At 35.7% G+C, this 17,908-nt stretch overlaps 1 protein-coding gene across 1 annotated transcript; it reads right to left on the reverse strand.

Annotated features, from left to right (window-relative positions):
- Positions 1 to 1,501: 1,501 nt before the first annotated feature.
- cry2 (cryptochrome circadian regulator 2) lies at positions 1,502 to 17,074 on the reverse strand. Its single transcript, XM_058767327.1, has 11 exons — positions 16,571 to 17,074; positions 13,807 to 13,915; positions 11,307 to 11,449; positions 7,156 to 7,429; positions 6,776 to 6,916; positions 5,868 to 6,179; positions 5,637 to 5,788; positions 5,042 to 5,244; positions 4,197 to 4,280; positions 3,730 to 3,944; positions 1,502 to 2,582 (listed from the first exon to the last, which is right to left on the reverse strand). The coding sequence occupies exons 1-10, from the start codon at positions 16,726 to 16,728 to the stop codon at positions 3,736 to 3,738; spliced, it is 1,785 nt and encodes a 594-aa protein (XP_058623310.1). The 5' UTR covers positions 16,729 to 17,074; the 3' UTR covers positions 1,502 to 2,582; positions 3,730 to 3,735.
- Between the last annotated feature and the right edge of the window lie 834 nt (positions 17,075 to 17,908).

Here is a 17,908-nt window from a genome sequence, read left to right on the forward strand (position 1 = left end):
AATGCGGCTCAAGTTGCCACCTCCACACAAGTGCAGGCCGGTTTGGCGAAGAGATGCCTGCTGAGAATCGATGGCATTGATAACAGATGAAAATATCTGGAAGGCTGTCTGTGATATATATATTGTATCATTAAAGTTCATTAGGAATTCCTCCTAAACCCTGTTAATTAGATTCAGATCTTCTTGCGTTTCATTAATGGAAAAAACAAACATGTTATTGATGGATCATACATGCATCATCTTCTTTTACATTGTGCAGTGGGGCGATTGGAGATAACGTGTGTTATTGACTTGGAGGAGATCCGTTTCATTGCGGGACTCTGCAGAAGATGGAGGATGAAGAGAGGGAAACAGGCAAAGAGGCAGAGATAAGAGTCTCTCCATGGTCATTATGCTCTATAAGAGCAGACATTAGCTGACCTGGACAGGAGCTGAGAGCTCTTCCCTCATTACCGCAGCTCCCACAGGACTCCATTCACATCAGCTCTGCATACTGCAGCTCTATTGCATTACTACAACGCCAGTCTGAGATAAACACCAGCACACTGCTGGATGCTGAGCAGTTCACTCAGATGTGCACTGATGGCACACTGTTTTAATACAAATGAGAAAAATCATAGATGTCATTCTAATCATTCCTTCATTTAAAAAAACAAACAACAACAACGAGATAACAAAACAGAGAGAGAGAACAACCAAAAAGAATATATCACAGAACATGAAAGAGAGAGGAAAAAATAAAACAACAAAAACTCGAAACGCACACCAAAACAGAACAAAGAAATCAAACAGAAAAGACAACACTAAAGATTTAAATAAAAATGAAAAACTAAACATCCTTATGTATACAAGGACCCAAAACAGAACAAAAAAATATTTTATTATATAATATTTTATGGTAATTGCTAAATGTAAAATTATTAGAAATAAAAATAAAGAAAAACACACAATACTAAATCAAAATACATGTGCGGGTTAGTCATAGAGAGAGACATCTGAACATTTATAAATGAACAGATGTATGACTATTACCATAAATATGATCTATTTTAATCACTTAATGCAAATGAGCAGCCCTTTAGCATTTTCATATATTTATTAAAAACAAACCATTAGGTCCATATGTCGCCCTCTAGTGGTGGTTGAAGTCAGTGTTTCTCAAAACTAAAACCAGACTGTACAGGAATTTCCATCACCATGCTAGGGTGTTGTGAGTGGTAGATAGGGAGTTGCTAAACGGTTGCTAGGTGTTTCTGTGTGGTTAAGTCCAAAGAGCCCACACCCTGATCATATGATATCTGGATATGGCTCCAATCCCTTCTTCAGTGTAGATCTATGGAATGTATCCGGCTGCTCTAACATCCACATGGCAAAAATTCTGTCTGATCACCTTGAAAAGTGAAAACACACCTTTCTTCTACAAGCTGCAAGAATTCATTCATGTCTGTAAAACGAAGGGCGTCGAATGAATAACGAAGTTTTCAGATTAAAGAAAAACAAATAGGTTCAAGAAATTTATTTGATACATTGTAATCTACATCGAAACATCGTAGATGCAATATATCGCAGAAACATTGTTTGTCGCTGACAGAAGCATGCAGTGAAAAGGCTTAAATAAATTACTGCCTACAAACAGAACAGCTTAACAATCCCGTCAGCCTTTTAATGAAAATAAACTCTTTTATACAATACAAAAAAGAAAAGAAGGGTCAAAAAAAATAAATAAAGCTGTTCCACATTGGCAGACAGAACATCTTAAACTGTTAAATTATCATGAACGCACACATTAGTGGAATGTACAATTAATCCTTGTCGACTGTTAGAAAATGTTAAAATTAATCACTTGGTAAATAAATCAAATTTATTGAATTATAAACTGAGGATTGGATACTGTTAAATTCGGAAAATTTTAGTGCAGCCAGTGGCAATGAAATGTTTGCATTCGGAGTTACATACACAAAGCGTATATTTATGGGGATAAATTACTGAACCAAAAACCGAAGAAGTAAAATTCTTCATTGCTTGTGTCAACTAGTTGCTTGTAGCTTGCAAGCAATTATAGAGTTCAACTACATCAGACTTCGTATTCTCAAATTCACATGGTCAGAACACTGTAGGCAGTATCTTCAAATGTTCCCTCATCATTTCTATTATCAATCCATAGACCAGAGTTGCATAAAATTTGGCTAGATTCCAAGAATACTTATCTCGGCGAATCGCTTGCGAATCACTAAACTTTCACTGGCGACGGCAATATCCATTAGATCTCTGTCAGATCGCAATGCCGGGAGAACTACACATCTGATACAGATCTGAATCTTCGTACAATCATGTTTACTGGAACAAAAGCAGCTTTTTTATTATTGATGTTTGACAAACAAGCCCTGGATTTGTCACACGCATTGACGGAACTGCAGTGTTAATTCTTTTGTTATTTTTTTTTTATTAATGCTGTTTCTGTTCTTCTGCGAAAGGTGGCGCCATTTGCACACTTTTCTCCTGCTGTTTCTGTCTATCGGATGGTTCAGCGAGGTGGACTCCACAGACTTCCTTGGATATGGGACTGCAAAAGCAGGCTCAACCTGAAAAGGGCAGAAATATAATTCATCATCATCACTGTTCATTTTGCTCCTTCCTGAATATGCTTAATTCAATTATTGTGGGATTCAGCAAAATAAATTGAGAAAGAAAAGCAAGCTGGTTTATGACACCTCATCATGAAGCATTGCAGTAATAACTAGATACATGTTCATGAAACCAGAGCTACTAGCTATTAAAATTTAAATTACTGACTTGACCTAAAATGGTTGTTTTAAAAATATTAAATATTATTTTGAGCTTAAAAACTATTTTCACTATTTTAAATACATGCTTTTTAATTTCACAACATATTAGAAGTGTTTGGTTTCAAAAATATTGATTGTAATGTATACGTAAATACAATAAGAATTTGTAAATTATAAGAATAGTTGTATAGACGAAATACTTCCAAGGCACTCACAGGGTGAAATAAAAAGCCTTTAATATATTGGGCTTAAAGCATTACAAATAATTAAAAGTAGATCTACGCGTTTCGGCACAAAGCCTTCTTCAGGACACACACCAATTGCTTTACACAGGTGCTCTTAAACTAGTGTTAATTGCTGAATCATCCAAAACAGCTGGTTAATATGTAGGAGTGGCTAATACTGATATCTCAATCCAAAAAAGGCACAACCTTCATAAATACAACAATACAAATATCAAGTCACACATCATCAACAATACAAATTACAAAAATGGTAGAAAATCTAAATCGTAAAGCAATTGGTGTGTGTCCTGAAGAAGGCTTTGTGCCGAAACGCGTAGATCTACTTTTAATTATTTGTAATGCTTTAAGCCCAATATATTAAAGGCTTTTTATTTCACCCTGTGAGTGCCTTGGAAGTATTTCGTCTATACAATTTGATTTCTACCTCCATTATATCCAATGAGCACCAGGGGTTTTATAAAGACACCCGTGTAGCACTCTCTGCTTCTGTTTCCTGAGCTATAAGAATAGTTATTTAATAATTATATAAAAATAAATAAATATTATTAGTCATGTAATTTTTTTTATTACTGTAATTATTGTAACAAATATTGTTATTTTGATGAACAGTTATTATTATTTTTATTATTATTATAAATAATAAGACTCAGTAAAAACATTGTAGCTATTTATTATTTTTTTTTAACTCTAGCTGGTACCTGTGGTCACTGCATGTCATCAGTCTTCTGCTCGACTCCTTTGGCTTGGTTGGTGTGCTTGACTTTTGACTTCTGTTTGCTTGGAAGCTCAGAGGGACGGACCCTTTTTCTATGAGTGTGGGCCCCGGGGGCAGCTGCTGTCGGGCTTGAGTTTGGGGTGGAGGGATCTGAGTTGGGTGGGGTTGATGGTGCAGAGATGGGACTGGATGCTTCACCTGCAAAAAATAATGGTGCTTCAGCAAATGTACTGTCCTGACTAGAAGAAACATTTGTTTGTTTTTAGGGGTGAAGGGATGGTTAGTTATTAACGTTAAGGGTGAAGTCTGCTTCATGCATTTATTTTCTTTGGCATTGTAAAACTTTTTTGTGAGATCAGGGACTGTAGTTACATTTTGCTTTACAGATAAAAACAACTGAAAACTGCACAGTGAATCCTGTTATTATGATGGATGATTGATGAGTCTCACCAGCAGTGCTGCTGCTGGCCTGAGAGTCATCTGACATGGGAGGCTCCGCCTCTTCCTGGATTGTAGGGACTGAGGCGAGCAAACCTGCAGAGAAAATAGAGGAAGAGGCTTTGTTGCAATTTTTGTAAACGCTCACCAAGTTGTCATCTGCATAACAAATATACAGAGGTCACATTACAAACAATCATTATCTTTTCTATGTACTGGGTTATAAATTTACTGACATTTTCTATTTTATCTGTTAGTAAAATGCTGCAACTATTGGTATTTTTATGGACACATTGAAATTATAAGGACTTCTGTAGCAAGACCTGTTCCACACCTGTCATCTATTTTAGTCTTAACAAGCAATGTTCTTAGCCTTGTTTTTTTGCAATGTTAATAAACAATACTCTAAAGATTTGCAATCAATGCAACCGATCAGATATCTTATGCATCTTATCTTTTAAAATCTTTTCACTTATTGCATCATTTGCAATCAATTTTCAGCCAATACAGCCTCTGCATATGCAATATATTCCATTTTGTGTAATCAACTATGATCACTTCTCTATGCAGTCTAACTACAAACTATCTATGAACTCAATCGGGGGTCAAAAACAAACTGCTTCATTACAGTACTTAGAGATACTGGGTCAAAGAAATTTAGTGAGAAATTATAGCAAATTACTGTACTGTAAATTACTGCAACTGCTTAAATAACCCCTTATACAAGCACTCAATATCATCAGAATGTTTTTTGTTGTTGTTGGTGACAAAATGCTGTAATTTTCCATTTCCTCCATAAGAGGGCTGTAATAAAAGAATATCTTTCATTAAGGATAGATACACTCTGTGTTACTCACTAAGGCCTCTGTAGTGCGACAGCTGCTGGTAAACCTGCTTCATTCGTTCGATGTTGAGCCGGCTGCTCTCGGCATGATTGATCATAGGTTTAGGATAGTCCACACCCACAATGCAGTTGGCCGCTTTCTGCACTGATTCTGGAGCGTTCCATGGCTCGTAGATGTAGCGGTTAGGATAGTCTTTTAACTTCGGGATGTACCTCCTGCAAGTAAGAATATAAGATAGTTTTATGACACGCAAATGATTGCAAAATAAATAACTTTTATTTATTTTTTTTAAAATAATTACATGCATTTTTATTACTATCTCAGAATTAAAGGCATTTCATCATTTCTTAATATTTGTTGTGGCCTCTTGTGTGCAACACAACTTGATGCAGCTTGTTATTTTCCAAGGTATTCTTCTGATATCCCTAATTTAGAAGTCTCCACACTGTCACAGCAGCTCTTTTGAATATGCACAGTGGAAAGGCCTGAACCTGTGGCGGTTTACATAAGCCTTTATGCAACACAAATCTACGAAACTCTCAAAATATATAACACCAGCCAGTGATGTAAGACGTGCTTAGGTGTGGTTCGGGGCTGGTTTGTGTACCTGATGTAGTCTCCGCTGGGATCTGTCCTGCGGCCGAAGCCCACAGGACAGTAACAGTGGAAGAACTGCTGGAAAAACGCACTGCAGGACAGCCACATCCAGCTGCCTGCGTTCACGCTCCAGTCCGCATCCAACAACAGCTCCTCAAACACCTGAGAGAAAGAGGGGGACATTAGGAGAGGAAAAAGGAATAAAAAAGGAAAGAAGGTGAAGTTGTGCCATCCTATTTACTTTCATTCCGCTTTCCCAGCTGATCCACAGGTCTCCACGAGTGAGGAAACAGGCTACAGCATGTCTGGCCAGATGGTGGATCCAGCCTTCCTGTCTCAGCTGGGTCATGATAGCATCGATCCAAGGGAACCCTGTCCGACCTTCTGCCCATTTAGCCAGCGCCTCAGGATTGTGATCCCAGGGGATCTGCACGCAGATGGGGTTTCCCTCCATATGGTCAAAGTTGGGGTTGTTGGTGCCTGCCGTGTAGAAAAACTCTCGCCACAGCAACTGGCCGAAGAGCGAGAGGGGTGGACTGGATCGTCTCCGCAGCTGGACAAGTGCAAGAGAAAACAGTCACGAAATATTTGGATAACTATGCTGTGGCAGTTCTGCACTGTCTTTTATAACCATACATGCATATTCCTATTATTAATTCTTTCTGATACTATATTATTACTGCCACATTTTAAATCTCTTGTATGAAACTAACTTATAAACTATCCACCTTACTTTTTTTTATGAGTACTGAAGTTCCCATGTATTCTTTTGCATCACTATCTGGACCAACCTATCCATTTTAATTAGTTTTGTCACATTTAGACACTTGATCTCCTCAATTACTTTCAAGCATTTCAACATCAACCTTTAGATCAAAAGGACTTTTAAATTCATAAGAAAAATAAATTCAGTCAAGTGTGTCCAGAACTTTGGCTAGTAGTGTATATTTATCACTTTTTTCATGGTGTCCGCCAAGGCTTGTTTCTGGGACCCTCTATTATTCAACATAAATGCATCTACTGGCAAGTGTAAATATTTGATTTGAACATCCACTTTCATGATTTCTATACCGGTTACCATTGAATTTTAACTATTAAACTTCTACTTCTCTAGATTACAAACAATGCCATAAAATAACAATGACTTACCTTCATAAAAAGGTCCCGCAGATTGTAGTAAAACACGCGACATGACAGACAGCCAAATCGTAGGTAAGGACTAAGTCCAGTTGGACTTGCGAACAGTGATTGAGCGGTTATTCTAGGCCTCTCGAAATTCGCTACCCAGGCCTGCATCAAAAGAACATGATTAAATCAAATAAATATATATATAGTTTTACAATGCCAAAGAAAATAAATGCATAAAACAGATTTCACCCTTAATGTTAATAACTAACCATCATTCATTATTATTTTCTATAAATTTAAAAATACATAACTGCATTTCTAGTAAACAATTAAGATGTCAACAGTCATTATTAAAATGTATTTTAAAATGTCTAACTTCATTAAGTATCACCATGTCTCACCTTTCTGTCTAAGTGTTTATTTAATCTTTCCATGGCTTCTGTCTCACCACCCTTCCATACATGTAAGCTGTCACCCTGAGTCTTAAAACCCAGCTCCTCGAGAGAGGGTACGCCATAACGTTCATCATGATTTTCCGAGATCTGTGTCCGACACCTGGCCATCTGTTCTTGAGTGATAGTCGGCAATGGTTTCCTAGGAAGTTCGAGTCTGTTCACAATGGCTTGAAATCTCTTGAAAGTGAGAGGGGGGCTGTGGTTGTTCATTTCTATGATCCTGAGGGAAAAGCAAAAACATGTCTCAGATTTCACTGCCTAAAAGTAGCTATTTTCACTCCAAGGTTGAATATTAATAAAACTCAGAAGGATAAATGTCTTTGTTTTAAAACAGTTTGATTTGATCTTGACTGATTGTTAAGAGTGTTTTAGTGTAGATAAACAACTTTCAAAGGCATCACTGAGTTCATTTCCAATAAAAGTTTGAGCGAACTGATAGGGCTGTCAGAGACCCAATATGTTTGATGTGGGTTAATCAACAACTACAACATTTAGTGAAAAAGACATGCATTTTCTTCAAGGGAATGAACATACATTGCACATCACACTACTGTTAGAATATATGGGGCCAATAAGTTTTTTTTTTTTGAAAAGGGAATATATTTATTGAGCAAGGACATATTTAATATTACAAATGCTGTTTTTTTCCCATCAAAGAAACCTGAAAAATCACAGTGTATCATGGTTTCCACTAAAATATTAAGCAAGACAACTGTTTTCTTCACTTGTATTAATAATAATAATAATAATACTACTACATGTTTCTTGAGCACCAAATTAGCATATTGGAATGATTTCTGAAGTATCATGTGACACTGAAGACCAAAAATTCAGCTTTTCCATCACAGGAATAAATTACATTTTAAAATATATTTAAATAGAAAACTAAGTATATTATTATAAGTAATAATATTTCACAATATTGCAGATTTACTGTTTTGTTTTTTGCCCAGCCTTGTTGAGCATAAAAGACTTTGAAAAACATTCCTACCTAAAAACACAAACTTTTAAACGATAGTGTAAATTAAATACACATTATTTAATTGAATCATTAAAAGTAAAATATAAAACACTATGTGGTGGGATCAGTACAAATCTGAACTACTGAAAAACAACAACAACTTGTTGCCCTGATTGACATCAATATAACCTTGCTTCATTATAGGACACACCACTTCTAGAACATTCTATTTCACCGATCTGTTTCAAATAACCCGAGTTTGGATGGCAAAAAGCCCAATTTTATTCTCAAGGAAACAAGGTCATTAAAGTAAAGTCATATTCGATCAGCTAGGAAAGTTTGCGTGTCCTAAGGTAACACATTTCCCCACATTCTCCAAATGCAATCACATGTGCCTGTCTGGCTCTGAGAGACTCAAAGAGAGGAGCTAATAGTCTCAGTGGCTCCTCTAATAGAGAAACAACAGCCTTAACACATTAACAGCCTGTCCCTTATTTATAGTCCTGATCTTATACAACTCCTGCCTATTTCCGTCAGGGGTGGAGCCCCTGCCATTGGCCGGTTTTCTCAGCACGGTGCGGAATCAGAGGCACCCGCGTGCTCGTTAGGAAAAGCCTGGCGCTCGGCTCGCACATGTTTGCAGTGGTGACTTGCATGCTGAGCTATTTCACCCTCCCACCCACAGCACATGTTTCACAGTGTGACCAACAGAGCAGCTTTCCACCATCAGATGGCAGCAGCGAGTCTCATATCGTCCAGGAGAGCGACAGACGTCATATGCACACCCGCACATGTATTCACACACGCTTATGCTTGCAAGCTCATTCTCTTCCCTTCTGAATGAGACAGAGTCTGGGCGTATCACCAACATCCAACCCATTTATGTAACCTACGCAAAAGGCCACTTGTTTTACATTACACGTCAGGGGTAGTGGTATCTGCACAAAGTCATTCTCTCCTCTTTGGTAATAATACTCTCAGGAAAGGCATGAGAAAGAGAATGTGAGTTACACAAACACAAGTGCAGGCCAGGGTCACGGTACTGCATAATTCATTGTTATATCACATTATGCTAAAAGTGCTGGCAAAGTTTACTGAGGAATCTAGTCAATGATTAGGGAATGTTGCCCTATGACTGGACTAATAAGGAGGTTTTCCTCTCTGGCCCAATAGTGCAGATTTGTACCGGTCCTACTGACTACGTTTTCACTGTCCCTAATCCAATTTTTTATTTTTTTTTTTATTTGAACTATGTTAGTAAATTGTATCAGTTTTTATATTTCATCAGTTTTAAAAGTTTACCTATACTATGTCAAAAGAAAAAAAAAAAAGAAACCACATACATCCATAAATATTTATCATAAATAAATACAACTTGTAAAAGCTGAAAAATATATTACTATAAAATGTGTGTATGTAAATATATATAGTTTATTATATATATTTATTATAAAATTTATTGTTATATTAATTTGTATTACTGATATTACAAGTTTCATAAAATATATCATTACTTCATAATTCTATAAAATAATAGCTGAAAATTATAAAACTGTAAATGTAATATGTATTATTAAAATAAGAATAAATACTACTATATATTTACACGCACACGCAGACGTTACCAACTATACATTTCTAGCTAAATAATACTACTATGTAACTTCATGAAAGCTATAGAATTTGATTTTAAAAGTTTTTATACTAATAAATTACTTATACTCTACTTATAACCTCACAAGTATGGATGTCAATGAAACCAATTACCACATGATTGAGATGTTTTTCACTTATAGTAAAAAGTTAAATGAGCAAACCAAAAGATTAATGCATATTTCAATAATAATATCAATTCAGAAAAAAGTGCCAACAGCCCACATAACGTGTTGCCTACCTAACCTGACGGGTGAAAGGTGCATGAGTACTGAACAAAAGATGAATTTCTGAAATTATATAATGGCAAATAATAACCCTATCAGAAAGTGGTAATGAATTTTAGATTAGTTTCTCCAATAACACTTATGTAACGCCTGGTCATTAATGGTAAAACTGATTTTCTATGATGGCAATCGAGACCTGAGTGAGTTTGGAGTGTCGTATGATAAAGTGTCTCAATTCTGTTCGATGAGAGGAGCACTCATTTAGCTACATTTGTGAGGGGCACATTTATGAAAATGTGATGTTAGGGGTGATGCGGTAAAAGAATCAGTTGGTATTTTTAAATATTGCATTATTTTACAATACCGTACTCTTAATCTTTTCAGGTCTGTGAGGGAAATAATAATTTCACACTTTCTTTTGATTTGTCTGAACTCAGAATGCTTTAAAAATGTAATTATGCACCAAATTTCAAAACAGATTAAAGAGGGCGCTAACAATAAACATTCATCTTTCCGTTTCATTTTTGAAAAACTATACACCAAATAAATAACTGTAACATGTCTGTATATGTTTTGTGACATTGATGTCAATGTAATCTCACCATGTCTCTGCTGATTCCTGATTCATGTAAACTACTGTTTAAAATCTTGAGGTCAGTAAGATATTTTTTTGAAAGAAATTAACATTTATTCAAGCAACTGATCAAAAGTGATAGCGAAGACATTTATAATGTTCCTATTTCAAGTAAATTGTTCTTTTGAACTTTTTATTCATCTAATAATCCTGAACAAAACATACTCCGGTTTCCACAAAAATATTAATCAGCACAACTATTTCCAACATCGAAAATAATAATAATAATAAATGTTTCTTGAGCATCAAATCAGCATATCGAAATGATTTCTGAAGGATCATGTGACACTCAGGACTGGAGTAATGATGCTGAAAATTCAGATTTGCCATCACAGGAATATATTTGAAAATACATTAAAGTAAACAGTTATTTTAATTTGTAATAAAATATCACAATATTAAAATTTTTCCTGTACTTTTGATCAAACAAATTGGAGAGCATAAGAGACTTTTCATAAGAACAGTAGTGAACAGCTGTAATAAAACCTCTTAAAATACTTATGAATGGTCATCACTAGTAAAAAAAGCTTTTATTGCATCTGTGAGTTTTATTGATCTGTGTGTGTGTGTGTGTTTGTCAATTTTCCACGAGCAATGTGTGTGAGTTCAGTTCATCACCCACCTGTCTGGACTGTAGAGCGTGTGAGTGTTTCGTACCATGGTTTCCACACCATATTCCTGCGCCATTTTAATGATGGCTGCATCTCTTTCTTTGCCATAAGGCTCAGAGTCATATTCAAATGTGAGACGTGTGACATTCCACTCCTGAAAGAGACAAGAGATCAGACATAAATGTTAAAGAATTATAAAATATCAAAACTTACTAGAACATCAAGGTGTAGTATCTTTACCCCTTATTTAAAAGCAGAAAAAAATAAAATAAAATTATATAAAAGTGAAGGCAAAATTCTTGGGAGTTAACATCATTGGCAAGCTGCTTCTTTTGACAGCAAGTACATCTGGTGATATAGTAATTTAGTGTTATATTACCAAAAAAGGAAAACCATTACTAATCATTTCAATATCCTTTCACACGTCGCTCAGGTTATCATCACAAAAACGGATGCTGTGCTACTCAGCTGTTCAGAAGAAGCGCACTGTAGGCGGATTCTGTGACATCTTGGTTATACAAGTGCACTTTGAAGGGCTGGTATTCTGGTGCCCTCACCCACTTGCATAAACAGCACTATTAACCTGCCAATGGGTTCGTACAAGACACTTGACTGATGCATTGCCGTGCTTGAGAGAGAGAAGACTGCTCCGACTGCATGAAAATGAGATCTTTCATAACAAACTACTCTAAAATGCTGGTGTAAATCGATCAGGAGTCAGGACTCAGATGTTTAGCTGAATACGGAATTACTGGAGCATCTAAATGAGAAATTTAAGAGCTGTGGGATGCATTAAACTATTACTTTAGGTTAGAGATTTGAATAGTCCCCTAAACTCAAGGATGCACAATGGGAAAGAGATGATTGCCTTAGCAAGCGTAGCTACTAGTAAACATTTATATTACTCAGGGTTCCCACACATTTTGAGCAATGAATTTCCATGACTTTTCCAGTTGTGAAAGACAAATTAAGGAAAATGAAGTCTTTTTTAATAGAGATTCCACACACAATGAGCAGTTTCTAGCCAATTATTTTTTACAATTGAGATTGAAGTTGAAGATTTTATTAATTTCCATGACTTTTTGGTGAAATTGATTTTAAAACTAAACAGTAAACTGTAAAATTTTGTGAGACCTTGTGTTAATGAATAAAAAATACTAAGAAAATTATTTATTTTTTTCCAGAATAATACAAGAAAAATGCATATAGTTAATTACATATACACCATCGTTCAAAAGTTTGTGGTCAATTTTTTTCATTTCATTCAGCAAGATGCATTAAATTGATCAATGCTGACTGTAAGTCAAAATATTTCTATTTGAAATGAATGCTATACTTTCAAGCTTTCTATTCACCAAACAATCCTGAAACAAAATCAGTTTCCCCAAAAATCTCAAGAAACAACCCTTTACAAAAATAAGATTTTGTGTTTCTTGATCACAAAATCAGCATATTAAAATGACTTCTGAAGGATCATGTGACATTGAATATTTATAATATTTATTAATATTTATTTAGAACTAATATTTCACAATATTACTGATTTTATTATGTTTTAGATCAAATAACCACAGCATTGGATAACATTAGAAAGTTTTCAAAATTACTAAAAAAAAAAAAAAAAAAAAGACACTATGATTATCATTCTAGGTTACCAAAAAACAAAACAAAAAAACAAAAAACAAAGATGATGCAATTCAGTGGCAACCTGAAACACGCGAGAAACAATAGACAAAAGCAACACAAGGTTTGTCATCCTCCATGGAGACCATCTCTAAACACTTTGTGATTAATTGGTCTTGTTATTATTATTATTATTATTATTATAATAGAACAAAAACTACTTAAGCTGATATTTCCACCAAACACCATCCTTGTCACACTACATCCTTTTATAATGTCCGGTACCGAATGGGCAACACTGGAAATTGAACATCATTTTGACGAATCTACTATTTCTTCCGTTGATACCGTAGTGGACCAGCGATCACAACACCCACAGCTTCCTCTACACTAGACTTCCAAGCAGACCATACCGCACTTGTGTATATTATGGCACCATAGAAACCAGCCAAGAGCTCATGTTTGCTAAACTAATTAGCCAGAGGATGATATTTGGCTATATGTTTTAAATCAGCGTTCAGGCTGGTTATCTGTTTAAAACGGCTGCTGCCAAAACAAATGCATAGCAGTTTGCCGTTTCTTCATAGTTTGAGAGCAAAATCTTCTGAAACAAATCATCACTTGCAGATGAACCAACTAATGATAACTGACCACTAACATCACTGCAGATGCATTAAAAATGAGCTTATGTTAAAATACGCTCAGTCAAATCCACTAACCGTAAACACATGAACATACCAAAAAACTCAGCATTGCTTTGTGCACAGTATATGCTCAGACCTGATGGAAACTTTCCATGCTTCAAGTTGTCAGACATAACGGTTTAGATTTTAAAAGCCAAAGTGAGACTAAAAGACCCAAGACAAATATCCTGAGAGAAATACAGACCTTGAAGAGCCTCGGGAAGACATCCGTTGGCTGTCCTCGCACCACAAAAAGCCTTGAATTCAGTTTCCTCAAACTTGTGTCCAAATCTTCTAAAGATTCCAGTAAAAATCTGCCAGAGAGAAAATGTCAAGCATTATAATATTTACAAAAGTTAATACGAATATTCCATGACCTTGTAAGTAGTGCTAAATTTTAGAAGTTATTACCAACTAGCAAGAGTTACCAGGAGTTATTTCTCACTAAGGAAGTGTACATATTGTATATTTTTTGTCAACATGTAAGATAAAATCAATTTACATATTTTAAGTAAAAATGCAAATGATTTTCAGCGAATTGCAATATTAATAGCACCTTGCACTGCTCACCCAAATCTCTATTGGTTGTTATTGATTCAGGTTTCATTGGAAAATTCTATCTTGGCACCAAAATACTATTTAACCTCATTCTACCTCTTACAACTCCAGCTCGCTACTCCTAAAATACTTTTAAAAATAGGTAGCAGTGAATAAAATCTGAATGAATCACATTCAAAATTAATAATTCTAATGAATTACAAATGTGTAAAAACACTCCACAAGTGCCTAACTGAAACACACTGATTAATTAAGGTTAATATTTTTATATATCAGGCTAAAAATCATGCCCAAAATAATTGAAAAGAAAAAAATGCAAACACAACAGATCTGCTTCATTGTCATTTGTAAGGAAAACGAGAACGATGCTTAAAGACACTTTGCGAAAGATTTGTACATACATTTTAATAAAGTTTTGTATGACCTGTTTCGGACAAAACGATTTGGTGTTTAACAAAATGGTTACATTTCTTTCGTGAAAATTGTGTTTTGTCCATGGTTTCCCCCCCACAAAGTTCTCCTTTGGAATAATGCAGATGTAACTGTTAGAAATAAGTCTCCTTTTTTCCCCCTAGTTGGTTTAATAATAACTTGAACTGTATTCTATCTGTGTTTGATGATTTTGGTAATATTTTAAGTGGCAACAGTGTTTATCCGGCTTTATGTTTGGGTGGTATCGATATTTTAGATCTGAAGTGCTATATCAGACATATTCGCAAAATATTTCAGACAAAGAGAAGGATTACTTCTATGAAATTCTACTGATGTACCTTTATAACAAATACAAATTGGAGAAAGGCCTGGCTTTTGTCAAGTAAATTTTGCATATCTAACAAGCTTAAGCAGATTCATTATAAAATCCTTCATAAAATTGATCCTGTTAATTTGTCTATTTCTAAATATTCTAATGTTGATGAGGCTTGATCGTTCTGTGGTTTTGAGGAAACAGCTACCCATTTGTTTTTTGATTGTGGTGAAACCAACAAATTATGGCTTGACTTAAACACCTATGTTTCTAACCTTACAAATGTGACCCGTACCTTCCTCCTCAAAGATATTATTTTTATTATGAAAATCTAAAGCTACTATCTGCTGAATATGTTGTTAATTTTCATATATTGAATGCAAAATTCTTCATTCATTAGCAAAAATAGCAAAAATCTAGAATATTTGTTTTCTGTTCTTATTTTTATGATTGCTCTTTGTTGGAATATATTCCTGTCTCTGTATGTTTCTACAAGTTTTGCAAAAAATAAAATAAAATAAAAAATGGTTAAGTGAATGATTCAAATGATTCGTTTTTAAAACACTGCTCGTCGCCACCTACTGGCGTAACCGAGTCATTGAACAAATCCTGGTGAATTGATTTCAGAAGATTCGAGTCACTGGGATGAATCAAAACCCCTAATAAGAATCTTTTAAATAAAAACATATTTTATAAAACTCTTATTGTACGATTCAACATGCACCGGGTTTAAAGTAATACACTTATACAAGTTTGTTTTCATAAATACATGAGCAGAAATGGATGTTTACAACCTAAACTATCGTCAATAAAAAGATTCAAAGGTCTGACGGCGTTTTGACAGGTCACAGGACAATGCTATGATATGCATTCCATTAAAATATTTTTAGCACTAGGTTATTCATTCATTCACACACACAATTAATCTCACAGCATGCTTGGTAGACAGCACACGTGAGAACGGGACCGTTCTATCACGTGACTCGCGCCATTGAATTTACAACATTTTACGCGTACATTTTTATAAATACTGTCTCTAGTCTGCGTGCGTTTGACTTCGCCGACAAACACATTAAATGACGCAATAATGAAATTGGTAATTTTAGCTGTTATATAAAACCAAAGTGGGCGTGAGCAAGACGACTAGCCTGTTAGCTTCCATATAACGTTAGCTTAATGGTCTGAAAGCTGTAACGGCACCACGACAATTGTTCACATTTCATGCCATTAACGATTAATTAATTCAGCGCGTATTTTTAAAATAGAAATAACATACTCTATTGGATTTATAGAAGTTGAACTGAAGTATCCAGCTGACTTGTAAAGTTCATTCACCTGCTGTAAACAGCAGTCGGGCCCCTTACGCGAGTCAATATTTAACGCTTTTTATAACATACATGGGTAATAAAAAAGTCAAAAATGTCATTTATTTGAGCTTAAATAAGATCTCTGTACAAGTATTGCCTGAAAATGACATAGCAGAGCACCAGCTAACCATGCACACCGAGTCAGCGCATGTCAGGGCCAAAACATAACAGCGGCTGTGCAAAAGAGCTGCGTAGTTACGCGCCACCATATCTACCCTTCACAATTACACCAAACTTCCCAACGTATGCCTGTTTATAACTAACAAAAAAAACAAAACACTAAAACAAAAGGCACGAACCTCCATCTGTTAACTCCCACGTTGGCAGAGCCTGCAAACCACGGGTCCAAAATATAAACACACCGTACAGTATCCGCGCCATTGAGAGCTTCCTGCAAAGCCGGATTATCATGAAGCCGCAGCCCCTTACGAAACCAATGCACAGAATTCACCACCATAGTTGCACTTTATTCCATCCTAAAGGTTCAGTGAAATCAATGGTAGTCCAAAAGCGTAAACAATTCCCGATTTCAGCCGTCCAGGAGCCACATTACGCCTCTCTGTGAAGTTTGAGATGAGGAGCAGCCACTGTAGACTCTCTCGTTTCTTCCATTGGGCAGCACAATGACACGTGTACGGATTACCAGTATGAGTGACTCGGCTTTACGAGCTGCTATTGGTTCAGCCCCACGGTGCAAATCCAGCCCAGTCACGTTTCTCTGGTGTGTTGTTCATGGTGTTCGTGGGAAATAATCGTCAATTTATGACATCAGATCATGCAACTGGTAAAACACGTAATGCGCGCGCGTAAGTGTTCCGAGGTAAAGCGTGTACTACTGAGTATAACCAATGACTATAGAATACGAAAAAAGGGATTTTGCTATAACGCGAGAGGACATGACGGAAATGGAAAATATATGTATCATGTAGACACAGGTATCCCAGTTGAGTCGGTCTACATGTTTTATAAGCATAAACCGAAGAAACGCACTTGCATTAACGTGTTTGCAATTAAGTGGTGTTTTGCGCCCCCTCGTGGTAGTTCTTCGCATTGCTGTGCTCAGATAAAGCGAGGTTCAGATTAGGGTCAATGAACTTTTAAAGCATTTGTGGCTGACGCGTCAAATTTGGCTCACACATCCATGTCCCAGAGCTTTAAACCGCCTGGGATGGATAAAAGTTGTATATCAGTAGTGTAACAATGTAATCTGTTCTGTAGTATGATCAGTGTTGGGCAGTAACTAGTTACTAGTAATTTAGTTACTGTAATAATATTACTTTTTGCAGTAACTAGTAGTGTAACTAATTATTAACAAGATTTCAGTAATAATATTACAGTTACTTTCCATAAAACAGCTTAGTTACTTTTGATGCCTCAACCCCGCTGATTTAAAATCTAACAATCAAATAATTCCTAGATTTACTTTCATAATTTTCATGACTCGCACATGCATGTGATGTCCCAGTGCAGCAGGCAAGCTTGGAATATGGAAAAGCTTACATTCAGCAGATAGAAATATTGCATTATATTGATTTTGTCAGGAAAAAAGATCTGTTGTGAAAGTTGTGGCTTTATTTTACTCTGGCATTACATCCCTCTGATCAGCATGTGGTACATTATATTAATATAATTACAAA

This window comes from Onychostoma macrolepis, chromosome 25, assembly GCF_012432095.1.
Source record: "Onychostoma macrolepis isolate SWU-2019 chromosome 25, ASM1243209v1, whole genome shotgun sequence".
NCBI lineage: Eukaryota > Metazoa > Chordata > Actinopteri > Cypriniformes > Cyprinidae > Onychostoma > Onychostoma macrolepis.